At 34.3% G+C, this 14,216-nt stretch overlaps 1 protein-coding gene across 2 annotated transcripts; it reads left to right on the forward strand.

Moving 5' to 3' along the window:
* The first annotated feature begins 1,114 nt into the window (after window positions 1-1,114).
* On the forward strand, window positions 1,115-7,720 carry LOC306874954 (uncharacterized protein). Of its 2 annotated transcripts, none has more exons than XM_079425293.1 (5): window positions 1,115-1,236; window positions 2,382-2,729; window positions 3,982-4,095; window positions 4,236-4,309; window positions 6,097-7,720. In XM_079425293.1, exons 1-5 carry the CDS (start codon window positions 1,188-1,190, stop codon window positions 6,148-6,150), a joined length of 639 nt encoding a protein of 212 aa, XP_079281419.1. In that variant the 5' UTR covers window positions 1,115-1,187; the 3' UTR covers window positions 6,151-7,720. The 2 variants fall into 2 exon arrangements, with proteins under 2 accessions (XP_079281419.1, XP_079281420.1); XM_079425294.1 differs by having other exon boundaries at window positions 1,133-1,236; window positions 2,382-2,710; window positions 3,981-4,095; window positions 6,097-7,719.
* Window positions 7,721-14,216: the final 6,496 nt, after the last annotated feature.

Genomic DNA, 14,216 nt, shown 5'->3' on the forward strand with positions numbered 1-14,216 from the left:
CAACCTCTGAGCTCACAACTGGTCCATTTATAAAGGTTTATTAGTTAAAAAACATTTGATTTGTTAATTTTGTGTTTATTCTGTAATGAAAAAAAGAGCATGATTTGTAATTGTTATTAACCTTTAGCATATTCTACTTCCTTTTGCTTCGTTGTTTTCAGTATATAAATTGTATGTAAACTACCTTAGCATTTGCTTTAAATCGTAACTTCATTTAATTATATTTGAATGTCAGCATAAATAGTAATAGAATTCAAATTAAACACAATGTATGTTTTCATGAATGGAGAAGTTGCTGAGTTCAGTTTCAGGTTTGTTGATTTAAATATAGCAGGAAGTAATTTTCTGTAAAAAAAAAAAAAAAAAAAAAAAGTTCTCTTGAAGTACCTTGCTGTTGATCAGTCCAGCGTAATATGCTCTTTCTATAAATGGAGAAAGTTCAGCAATGCTTCTGCTCGTAATGTTAATAAGAATCTTCAGCTCGTGAAATACTTTTTCTCTGAAGGAAAATCTGGTTGTTTCTAAACAAAAAACACAAACAGCATGAAAGGACACCACAGAAGAAGCCATATTCCATAGACAGACAAAGCACATGAGTAAATTATCTTTTACATTTAACAGAAGACAGTCTTCTGAAGTTGACCATAAGAATATTGCTTTAAATGAAACAATGTTTTTTCAAAGAGAAATGTTGCAAGATTCCTCCTGACCCCTGTGTTGCAATGACAGGAAATGTTTGGTGGAAGTTACTGAAGCTAAAGCAGAAACAACCATCATTTTCTCAAAGTCATGAAAACATACATTGTTTGTGTTTAATTTAAATTATATCACTAGTCTTTGCTGAAATTCAGATATTAGTAAATTAAGTTCACATTCAGAGTTCACTTTCTTTGGCCTAAAATTGCCTCTTGCAGTTTTTTTTTTCTACTTGGAAACGGACAATTAAGCTATATCTGTTTCTAGACTAGATTACTAAATGAATCTAGTCCAAACAAGAGTGGGAGAGGTCATAAATCAATACAGTATCATTAATATGATGGCAGACAGCTCTGTGTAAAACATGACTGTGGTCTAGAAAAAAAAGAACAGCAGAGTTGAAGTACAACCCACAACAGACACGTACTAACACACACTGCAGCAGTTTTCATCTCAGACTTTTATTTCTCCTTTCCTTACTGCTGGAGAACATGTTTTGTTCGTTAGTTTTTTGCTGTTTGTGCTTTTGGCATCTGGTTGGTAAGTCTGAAATATTTTTATAGTTTCAGTTGTACTAGAATCATAAATCAAACTAGAATTTCACTGTGAGATCTATTCTGTGTTTGGTCTCACATTCAGTGTATTTCTCAAATCAGAGTTGGTAATGTTATAATCATCGGCTGACTTTTTTTCTGTCTGATGGTACAAGTATCTGCAATATAAATACAGCTTATGTCCCATCAGAATTTCAGACTCGTAAGAACATTAATCTTATTTAAAAATGTTTTTTTTAGTATCAAAAGCCGAATGTACAGATAATGCCGTATAACTGGCTTTGTTGATTTGTATCAGTTTATTCAGGTAATATACAGTTTGTGTGTTTGTAATGGGACTGTACTGTAATACTGTTCATTCAGCTCCTCTAGGGATCATAATAAATCAGTCATTTATATTTGTATGTAAACATTTGTATTATTTTATGCCCTGTTGCGATATCTTCCGAAGGACATCTTGTAGAGTGCAGACTATTTTTGGTTTGGTTTTTATTTTTTATTTGTTGGACGTGAGAAATAAAACATGTACTAATGAAATGACATCAGCAGAACAACTAGTTTGTTGAAAATAGAGCAATAAAAAGGTGAAAATGAGAGATCTGTGTTTCTCGATGATAGACTTTTGGAAAACAACCACAAATGGTGTTAACAAAGACTAAGATCATGACTGATGATAATGATATATCTACATTGCTCCAAATAAACCTTCATATACAGTATGTTGTTGTCACGATGCCCTGACCTAATGGTCGAAAGTTGTATTGTCAGTAATTCTACTTACAGCCTAAAATCATCACCAGAGATGCTGATGTCAAGTTAAATGTAATCAAAACAGATCAGTCTCTGTGTTTTCCATAATAGCTGCTTCAATTTTATTTCACTTCTGATGTTTAAGTCCAACAAGGGCTGGAGCTAAAGGTCCTTCACACACAGTCTGACCTGAGCTCAAGATGAAAATTAGCTCAAATAGTCACTTTTCTGTGGAAAAAAAAGGAGCTCACTTCACCGCAGTGTTCAGAGTCGCAAGAAAGTTCAATACTAAAAGCTTAAAGATAGGCCTTGATTAAACCAATGCTAAGGTACTTTAACAAGAACATAATGTGTGACTGAGAAACTCTGTCTGTTCTCCAGTGTTTGCTGATACAGATGCAGTGAAGTCAGTGTCAGTGACGGAGGGAGATTCAGTCATTCTACAGACTGGTGTTACTGAATTACAGACACATGATCTGATAACATGGACATTTGGACATCCAGAGACTCGTATAGCTATAATCAATAAAGAGGATGGAATCACCAACACATCTGATGGTGATGCTGTGGGATTCAGAGACAGACTGAAGCTGGATCATCAGACTGGATCTCTGACCATCACAGACACCAGAACCACAGACTCTGGAAATTATACAGTAAACATCAAAGGCACAAAACCGTCCACATATAGATTCAATGTTACTGTCTATGATAAGTCAACAATTACAGGTGAGCTTGTTCGGTCTATACTATTCATTAGAAAAATAATCTTAAAATGTGCTTCTTACCAGTGGCTTAACTTTGATGATTTGGAATTAATTTCTAAAACATTCGATGGTCCTCCATCATTCCCACAGCTTACAAGAACAAACAAGATCTCTTTACCCTTTATTTAATTGACAAAAGTACAAAGAACAGATTTCCAATTATTTATCCAATCCAACTTAATTCTATTTTGTAAATATAAACTAATTTTGATTTTGATAGCTGCAACACACTTCAAAAAAGCTGTGACAGAGGCATGTTTACCACTGTGTCACATCCATTGTCCTATTAATTAAAAATTTTAATAGTCTGGGAATTAAGGATGCTAATTTTTTTTAAGTTCTGCAAGTAATGTTTTTCCACAATTGTGCTTGATACAAGACTTCAGCTGCTCATCAGTCTGTGGTCATCATTGTCTGATTCTTCTTTTTATGACTTAATAGTAATACATTTTCAATAGGTGACTGATCCACATCCACACGTGTCTATAAAACCACACTGTTGTAGCACATGCAAAATGAAACCTGGCATTGTCTTGATCTAAATAACCATGGACATCATGCAGCATGATGGTTTCCTATGCAATGCCATCTGAGGCCTCAAAGGTTGTGCACAGTCAACTGAACTGTCCTACCATGCCTCACACATACTGCTTTCGCTGGATTCCCTGAATCACAATATTATGCATAGTAGATGGTGAAAGTTTTGCATTGAGAAATATGATTTCCTGTCAATTCTGTCATGAAATTAGTCACAAAATGATGATCCAGCTTTCCTGGCAAAGACTGAAATGTCCCTTTTACACCCAATCACGATCCTCTCACCTATTATATCTATTCTTCTATATACAAAATACACTAAAGTTGGTCAGTCAAACATTCAAAACTTGTTCTTTGTACTTTCGTCAATTAAAAAAAGGTTAAAGAGAACTAACAAATCACCGATTCTTGATTTTAATTGATTTTACAAAATGTCCCATATGTAACACTGTAATTTGGGGTTTACAATAGCAAATTGGTGGTCTCTAGGCATCTTTTCACATACTATGAAAAGTTCAGTGTGTTTGTTGTCTGTCCTTATATAACATAAATTTCACAAAATACCTAATTCTGTTTATTTTTAATGAAATGTTAAATTCTGTTTAGGCTAAATTTGGGTTAATAATATTTTTTGTAGCATTTATCACAGACTTTACACTCTCCTTCACATCCCCCAGGCTCTGAATCTCAGACAGTGCTGATCTCTGCAGCTGTTGCTGGATCTCTGTTGATTGTAGCTGCTGTCGGGATCTTTTGCATCTGCAGAAGACACAGAAAAACAGACCAAGAAGGCAAGTGTTATCTACTGCTGACACATCTGTAAAAGTATAAAAAATAATAATAAAACAATAAAAAACAAGGAAGTATTTAAAAGAAAGAAACAAATTTAATATTGTATTTTTTTTTTCTGTTGGTTTAATTATTATTGAAGGAACAGATCAGACTCGTAATGAAGAGATCACTTACGCTGAGCCAACATTCTACAAACAAAAAGCACAGAAACCGGTAAGAGAATTTATAACTGTGTCATTAATGCATATTTATTAAATTAGATGTTTATGTCCCATAACCATCCATCTCTTCTTCCTTCTGTTTTAATAAAAACAACAGTAATGACAATAATTCTGATTAATATTACTAAATATGTATTAAAAAAACAATAATTATTATTTTTATCAGTAGTACTATTTGTAATTATGGATTATGAATTATTATTATTATTAAGTAAATAATTTACTACATATGAATTAAGTATTTAATTAATAATACATTTGAAAATAATGTACTTGAGAGGAACTGACTTCATACATAAAAATGCCTCAACAGCATAAAAATCCATAAATAAAAAGTTATACAAAATAAAGATGGTTTACATGACGACATGAAGTCCATTGGACCTCAGCCTGATTAGAAAAAGAAAAATATATATTTTTTAAATGAGATGCAGAGCTTAATAAATGTGCAAACTTAGTGCAAAATGTGCAAACAAGTTTGTACAGTATATATAGTGGACAGGGCTCCATGTCTGATTTTAATCATGCAAACACGAATTCATACTCACAAATGCTGAGAAATAATAATAAAAAAAATCCTAAAGCTTTAGACTAGAACTGCAGACTGTTAAGCATCGAAGACCTTTTTAACGGCCCTGAATGTGGCAATGATACTCATACAAAATGGCAGCTCAGAGATTTAGCTATATATTGTTTATATTCATACAAGACTATAAATATATTAGCACTGAATGGCTTAGTTATTGACATATTAGAGCAACAAAGAAAAAATGGAAAATAAAGAGCGCTATTAAAGGTGATGCTATTCATGGCAAGTATTCACATAAACACAGCTGGTTATTTTTTAGTGAATTCAAGCTGTTGGGAGAAAATCGAACAAGTGTAAATTTATTTGATCAATGCATTTGGTCTTAAAGTGACAGCAGCCTAGCATTCACTGACTCACTGAGTAACTCTGGTAGTGTTATTTTAGAATTGTATTTCTTCATCATTTTGATATAACAACCTGATTTCCAGCATATGTGGTCCACCCCTAACTCCAATATTTAATAAAATAAGATTACATTTCAAAATATTCATTAGAGAAATGACCAAACAGGGGAAGAAACACATGGCCAGGGTCAGATACAGATCTCTCATCCTCATAAACACAACTGTAAATGCACTTCTAACATGTTAAGCGTGGTTTCACTAAACAGGCACTGATGAACTGTCTCACCAGAAACTGGGGCTATCAGAAAGCCAATGTGAGAAAAAATAGCACATTTCTGATGATTTATGCACAAATGAGTGTAATAAAGAAACATTTGCTTGATAGAATTGACAAAAACCTCAAATTAAACACCCTATGTAACACACTGATGTTAATGGCCTCTGAAATGTATATGAAACCATAAAAAAAAAAAAGTTTCATGAAATTGGAGGAACAGCACTACAATGTATTGACCTGCTAATGTGAAGTTAAGTTTTAATTCACACAGTAAACCCAACGCGCAGCACTTACATTTCCACTTTATTACATTTTAAAATATATTGTTAAATTTTGGTTTCCACAGTTTTTGATAATAAATTAGTATTTTTACATTACATTATTTTGACATTACAATATATGTGATGCAATAAGAATCTTAAAAAAAACAAAAAGTGGTCAAACTGCCCAGTACATCTTATCACCCTGAAGACTACCACACTGAATGTTTAATATATTAGCGAACAATCTATTTTTGTAAGTGTTTTTGAAAAATGAACAGATCTGAGATGTCTCTTTGTGTCTTTCAGAGAGTCAAGCAGGAGGATGAGGTGCTGTATGCAGGCGTCGTCACGGGAAATTGATCAAATCCCTAATTAATGATGTCAGTACTTTTTAAAAGCACACTAGAAAGATGGCTATAATGACAAAGCAGATGATAAAGCTGTCTTTCTGCCAATAAAAAAAAGAAAAATACATTTTCATATTGTAGCGATCAAACTAAGTGAAAAGACTCACTTGATTCTAGGATATTGCTTTTATTAACGTAAATCACTGGTCTCAAACTCAATTCCTGGAGGGCCACAGCTCTGCAGAGTTTAGCTCCAACCCTGATCAAACACACCTGATCCAGCTAATCAAGGTCTTCAGGATCACTAGAAACTTCCAAACAGGTGTGATTTGGAGCTGGTTGGAGCTAAACTGTGCAGAGCTGCGGCCCTCCAGGAATTGAGTTTGAGACTAATGACATAAATGCTTGTGAAAATCATCGGCTCCGAAAAAACTGAAACGCTTCTCGAAAAAAAAAACTCCACCCACACACGAGTGCGCAGACTTGCTCTTCAGAAGAACACCCACCCCTTAAAGCCCCTATTAAAAAAGAACACATACACAGGAACAGAACATGCATGGCTTAAATCACACCTGACAGAACATGACACACTTTTCAGACTGGCTACAATGTTTTTATTTGTACAGAAAGTATGCCTGCAGATGTTACAAAGCAATACAGTGTTAGCATTCAGCTTGAAACTCATCTTTATGTATGTTCAATTTGGGGGTAAAACCAGACCCTAGGTTATATATTGTACTGACTACTCATCAATTAATATTTGGCATCTTATATTCAGTGTGACTTTTTGCCAGATTCAAATCAAAGACATCCTTTATATTTGTGTTCTAAGGGGTCACTGGTGTTAGTTAGCAAGACAAACTCAGTTTTCATTAGAAGTAATATACAAGAATATACACAAACTGCACAATCAAAAGTGTATTCAGATGTAATTGAATCAATTTATATTAAAAACATTTTTTAAGCAGTTTAGCTCAAGACAAAAAGTTGTGTCAGAAAGAACGGTATACTTAAGAAAATTTCACCCTGAGAGATGATTTGATCTCCAGATACAGAGTTGTGAGGGATCATTTGCACCTTCTCCAACCTGGGAACTGCTACCTGTCAAGATGGTTTGAGGATTCAGTGACTTGCTATGCAGTAAATGTGCTGCCCTTTCTGTGATTTTACATTCCAAATGTTCATCTGATTGACTGTTACCTAACAAAAACAATGTTTTATTTAGCACTGTGTGGTCAAACCTCAGTCTGGTTCGGCCAGTCTGACTCTTCCCTTCTGTTCCCTTTATTCACACCCTGTGCATTGATAGATTTCTGTACACAGTTATATTTTCTTCCACTATTATCTATGTCCCATTTGACCTGTCATTTCCTCATTTATTTTTGATCATTGCCTTAGCTTCTCCTTTACCAAAATGAATATTTATAATATTGCTCATCCTGGTTGATTTGTTTTTATTATTTATTTATTGATTGCGATTTTGTCTGCTCTCTCATTTTACATTTACACGAGCAGGTACCCAGCAAAATCTCCCATCTATCCGAAGTGTCCACAATCTAAATAAACTTTGATGGATTTCTAGTATTAAGTCTTCTCTGTTAGATTTCATATTTTAAATACCGTAAAAGGCTGCTACAGCATTAACACAACATTACAGTTTGGTTTTACTTCCACCACCCACTACAACCCTACAATAATAGCCATCATCTCTGCTGTGTAAACTGACAGCTGATCAGATAGGCCTAATCTTTTCACAATACTTACATTCAGTGCTGGTATATTCCTATGCCTACACTATCTTCATCTTTGGACTCATCTGTATAACTATATACAGTAAATAACTGTAATATTTGCTTCTTATGTACTGAATTGCCAGGTGTCCTTTCTCACTCACCTCCCATTTTCCTTTAGTTTCATTATATTTAAATCTACCTCCGTTTTTAGAAATAGCCAAAATAGGGGTATTACTGCAGGAGCCGTATTGGACACCCCTGCCCTACAAACAATTGCCTAAAAAACTATTTTTGAAAACCGCATTTTCCCACACTGTAAAAAAAAAAAAAAGAAAATGATGAGAAGTTGAGCCAACTAGCTTCAGCTTCAACTCATTTTTGAGTTTTTTCAACTAGTTTTAAGTTTATGCAATAAAAAGTTGAGAATCTCCTACAAAAATAAGTTGAGAGAACTAAAAAATGTGCTGAAGCTGGTTGCCTTAAAATTTTTATTTGGCTCAACATTTTTTTTTTACAGTGCAATTTTTAAATTGTAAAGGACAAAACAGCAAGATGTATCCAAACTTACTACTTCAACAAGGCTATTATGAAAATAACAAAGTGTCCAATATGCTGATAGAATATTGTAGAGCTAAGCATAACTATTACATATTTCAATAGACAACAGATTTCAGTTTTCTATCATTGATTTCAATTTTTTTTCATGTAAAATATGAAAATTGCCTGGTAGTTCCATGTTTTTTCTTTTCTGTGTATTAATGTATCAGTGGTTTAAGAGCTTTGACTAGAAGCTAGAGCACAATTGTGAGAGAAGAGAATCTAGCAGGACATTGGACAATAGCTTACTTTTATTCAGAAGCAACATGATGTGGATGTTTTGCATCAGGCTCAAAATGGCAATTTTTTTCCTCAAAATGGCTCAAAATGACAAATTTCAAGCTGAAGCTTCTCTAATAAAATAAATCAGAAACAATCAGAAATCGAATCAATAAACTCACACAACAGTAACAATTCAACATTACCATATTGTTTAAATTTACATTTTAGTGCAATTAAGAGAAACTATGTGGTATAGCATAAAAGTAAAGCACAGTTTATAATACCGTACAAGCAAATACAAACGCAAAATAACTTCAGCAATTAAAGTGTCACAGAGCTTTCACATTAAAAGTGATTAACATCTTGAATGGAAGTGACTTAGAAGGTTCTTACATTCAACACAAACTCGTGTGTTTCTAGAAACCTCTAGGAGAGAAGAGTGCGATAAAATTTCTGACCCCAATATTTAAAGTGCTTGTTTTATATAAAAATAAATAAACACACATTAATAAGATAGATTCTGGTTCTCATGTAATTTCTTATCAGATATTTAAACTAATAATTGCAGTTGTTACTATGTTGTTAGACCAACCGGTGTCAGTCATGTCATTTTCTTAACATTACATTATAGGGATAGTTCACCCAGATATGAACATTTTGTCATCTTTACTCTCCCTCCAAACCTGTATTTCTTTTTTTTCTTGTGCTGAACACAAAAGATCTTTTCAAAAATGTAGGTAACCAAACAGTTACTGGTCCACATTGACTCCCATAGTATTCATTTTTTATACGTCTATGGGAACCAGCATCCATTTGGTTACCTACATTCTTCAAAACACCTTCCATTATGTTCAACAGAACTTCATGCAGGTTTAGAACAACTAAAATAATTACTAGTTTAAAACTAGTTAATGACGACACAATTTTTATTTCTGGGTGAACTGTCGTTTTAAGACCGAAGAACTTGATTACTGGTCTTATGAGGAGTTCAAGAGTATTAAAAAACTAATTTCTTACAAAGAGGTGTAGTTGATTTCAGCAACATAATAGTTTTGACGTTCAAACCTCCACCCAAACACACATCTCTGTGAGCTCACATTATGACTAATATTTGTGACTATTCAGACCATGACTGGTCTAAACCACATTTTAGACTTCCTGGATACAGTGACGACAAACAACAAATGTTTTTTTTTTAAATTCTGTTTTCAACCCCAATATCTTCTTCAGTGTTACTTAGAATAAAAAAATGATCAAATGTTGATTTCCATGCAGTACTAACAGTCGACAGGTTCAGGAAAGGGCCTATTCCTATTCGGATAAGGCGAGGGTTCTGTCAGTCAAACACATTTGGTGTTACTACATAGTTAAACAATGGGTACCCAAGTAGAGTTGCACGATTCTTGATAAACTGAGAATAATGGTTGTTTTGTTTCAGAGATCGCGATTCTCCCACAAACAATGTACTAGAGGCTAAAATATTCATTGCTGCAGTTTGATGATGCACTCATTCGAATAATTTACTTTAAAAAAATGGTTTGAATGAATGAATCAATGACAAATACATGTGGCAAAACAATGTAATCATCTAAACCATAAACATTTATTCCAGTGCTTCTATGATAATATGAATGACTGTTAGACACAAATAATACTGTGTAGTTGAAAAGATAGTTTGTGAAGCTGTTTCATACCAAAACATGATAACTGCTCTGTGTCAGCGGCAGCGTAAATGCAGACTTGAATGCTCTGGTAGGACTTTGTCAATGGTTAATAGACACCAGAGAATTGCTGTTATTTAGAAATTAGATTGCGTGCTTGAATTGAGATCACAGTCGTTTAATGATTAATTGTACAGCTCTATACTCTGAGCTTGCTGTATTTTTTCTTTCTGTTTCACCATAAAATTATTTTAAATATGCTGTTGAACTGTCAGAGAGAAAACTAAGTTAATAATAACACTGAAAAGCATTAGACACTCACGACTGACACTGAAGGTCCTCTTAAAAGGTGTTGATGCTGTTGGATACTTCATAATCTCCTGCGTCTGTGGTGTTGGTGTTTGTGATGTTGAGATCTCCAGTCTGACCGTTCAGCGTCAGTCTGCCTCTGAATTTCCCATCAAGAGCATCCTCATACACTGAGGGGACATTGTTATTTCTTACTCTAGCTATGAGAATGTCTCCAAACCTCCAGTCTATCACATCGTCTTTCTTTATTTCAGTAAACTTGGGGGACAGAGTGACAGAATCTCCCTCCTTCACTGACACTGACATTTTATCACCAAACACACCTGGAAAACAAATAGGAGCAGTTACACAGACAGAAAATGAAATTAAAATCCTACATGACTTCATGTGCTGTATCTGAAATCTGGTAAATATTTATTTCCAGAATGCATACCGAGGCACCAATGCATGTCTGAACGCCATGATATGATTAATACATTCTTCATATGAACACATTTTAAAGGCAGTATAGTTATATCTGTAATTGTCTATGACTTTCCACAACCCTATAACTGCAATTGTTTCAGATAAGATAAGCTATTTTTGAACTTTAGACTCAATTTCTAACAATAAATCAGCATTTTAGTAATTAAATATTTGCTTGGTTTATTAAATTCCTATAGCTTGTTGTCGATCATTAGACCCTTGTGCTGCCTCAGAAGTCAGATTTGAGGTTTAATAATACAATTGAATAATAATAATAATCTGAACAGTATAAAGGCCTGTGATGCTCATAAATTTAAACTAGCACGGTTCCAAAAGATAGATATACATTTCATATGGGACTGTAACAACAGATCAGATGATTTAAGATGCAAACTATCAGCATCTTCCTTCCCAAAGCCAAAAATAGACACCTGGATAATCACCTGTAGGAAAATTATACAACTAGTATAGATTTTTTTTAAAAACACGAAATTAATAATGACCAATTTCAAGAAATATGTTTTAAATAGGCTAGTTGTCTTTTAAAAAGTTGCAACGCAATATAGTTACAATAAAAAACAGAAACTTCTGTCCTACATTTATACTGTTATCATATGTCCTTACAACTCCAGAACAGAAACCGAAAATATTTAAGAACTATTTAAGATTACCTTCCGCAAACAAGAACATAAAGAACAATGAGATGTTTTTCATATTGCTGAAGATTTCAGAAAACAGGAGTTTCCGAAAAATGTTAGATGGTGAGTGAATATTATTTGTAATGTGATCCGGTGTTTGTAGGTGTGCCAGAGTCACAGAATCAACGACTGACTGAGAATCAGACACTTTCTATCTACTGAGAGTGTGCTGATGAATTGTCTTGATTAGATCTTAATATAGAGAGTCTTTATCTTCTACTACTGTGAACGTAAAAAAGCACGGCGAGTATCTGAACACTGCTGCTACTTCTGCTTCTTCTTCTTGCTTTACGGCGGATCGCAGACATAGGCTGTGTCCAAATTCAGGGTCTGCATCCTTCGGAGTACTCATTTGAAGGATGTTACATCACAGCGCCGCGACGAAGGCTGTCCAAATTCGTAGGATCCTTCAAATGTGGCCCTCAAATACGTCCTCCTTTTCCCCGAATTGGAAGGATGGGTGTGGTGGATCCTTTCCCGTCCTACCTATCCCATAATTCTTTTCGGCAGATTGTAATGGCGGACGAAGCGAGCGGTAGCGGAGTGGGAGAGGAGTTTCTCTGACAAAACAAGCTAAAGTTTATGCTTCGGCTCAATGAATTTGTAGGAGAAATTAGTAGAATACTTAAAAACAAATAAAAATAGGCTATAATGGCTTACCTGGATGTGACTGTCTTGTAGTCTGATATAAAAAACTCTCCGACAACGAGCAAAGAAAGTATTTAATTTATTTAATTGCTTTATTTCTTCCAAAATAATTAAAATGAGGAGAATAACTCTTTGTTTGTCCATTTTCCCGCTTCTTGCTTGGCGCTGTCACGGTTGCTAGGTGACAGGATATGAGCAACGGGTAAGGGAGGGAACTGAAAGAAGGGTAGGCTGTCCAAATTCACAAACACCGACTTCCGGGTTTTGCGGACGTCGGAGGATCCCTCCTCCTTCAACCGGGTAGGAAGGATCCTAAGGAGGATGCAGACCCTGAATTTGGACACAGCCATAAGTGCATTACCGCCACCTATCTTTGAAATGGCTGCTGCTGCTTCTTCGATTTTATGGCGGGTAGCACCAACATTAAGGTGCATTATCGCCACCTACTGTATTGGAGTGTGGACCAGAATTTACCCATTTCAATAATAATAATAATAAATAAAAAAAACTCTAAATTCTCTTAATCAGCCCTGTTCTCTTGAGATAAAGAAATAAACTCTCTAGTCCATAAGTAACTATATTTTTTAAGCTTTAATTCATCCATTCCCATCTTTCTAAGTTAATTTTTCATTATTTCTCGTTCACTACTCCACAGTGCTCACATAATCCTGTTGGATGTTTATTTATTATTTTTAAGGTTTTATTCAGCATAGTATGTCCAACACTTAATCTTGTTAGAATATTTGGTGCTTCTTTTAGTTATCCTCACTACTCCTACTTCTCGTTGTATTTCATAAAGATGACGTCCTGTATTTACTGTATACCATTTGTGTTGCCACTCCTTCGTTGTATATGCTTTAATTACTTCTTTGAGTGAAATATTCATGACCTCCTCATTTTCCAAAGCCTGTTTTGCTAAACTATCAACCTTTTCATTACCTTTCATCCCCGTATGAGCCGGTATCCACATAAATATAAATATCATATCATCATAAATATAAATATCATGATGTTCATATTCTTAAATCTATAAAGATTTTCATATTCTCATCTCATTTACTATATCCTGTCGACTGTGAGATGTGAATATTTCAATGACTTTAATGCCGAACATGAATCTGTACAAAGTATAACCTTTTTGATTTGAGTCTCTTCTATCCGCTGTAGTGCTGTTGCTATTGCCATAATCTCTACTGTGTATACTGATAAATGATCTGATGTTCTCCTATTAACAGAATTATTTAAGGATTGAATACTGAAAGCAAAACCTGTTCTCCCTGTATTAGGATCTTTAGATCCATCAGTATATACTGGGACATACAGTTTGTAGTCTATCTTCAACAACAGCTACAATGTTTCCAGATTCTTTTCATTAACTCTAGCATATCAAAATGTATGAGGACTGCAGGAAACAACCAAGGTGGAGTTATTGATAATGGTACTGTAGGAATGTATCTGGTCTGACTTAAAATCATTTCTCTAGCTTCTTTGCCACTATTCCATGGTCTAATTCTATAGTAGAAGTATACATTTTGAACTATTTGCAAATACTATTTTAAAATATGCGCACAGGCACTTTTATTTGTATAGTATGTTGAAAACACACGTGAATCACATAAATACCATATTTTCAATTAAAAATGGACATGATAATGTGAGTTTGAGTTGCATCACTGGATATGTCATGTAGCTAACATTTTCCCTGCTGAAAAACAAAAACAAAAAACAAAACGTGAAACATGTTGA

This window comes from Barbus barbus (genome assembly GCF_936440315.1).
Source record: "Barbus barbus genome assembly, chromosome: 9".
NCBI lineage: Eukaryota > Metazoa > Chordata > Actinopteri > Cypriniformes > Cyprinidae > Barbus > Barbus barbus.

Bases quoted from the DNA above. Each gene is read 5' to 3' on its own strand.
- LOC306874954 (XM_079425293.1), top strand. From the start codon at position 1,188: ATGTTTTGTTCGTTAGTTTTTTGCTGTTTGTGCTTTTGGCATCTGGTT. The intron at 4,096-4,235 runs GCAAGTGTTATC...TTATTATTGAAG, and splicing joins CAGAAAAACAGACCAAGAAG to GAACAGATCAGACTCGTAAT. The intron at 4,310-6,096 runs GTAAGAGAATTT...TGTGTCTTTCAG, and splicing joins AACAAAAAGCACAGAAACCG to AGAGTCAAGCAGGAGGATGA.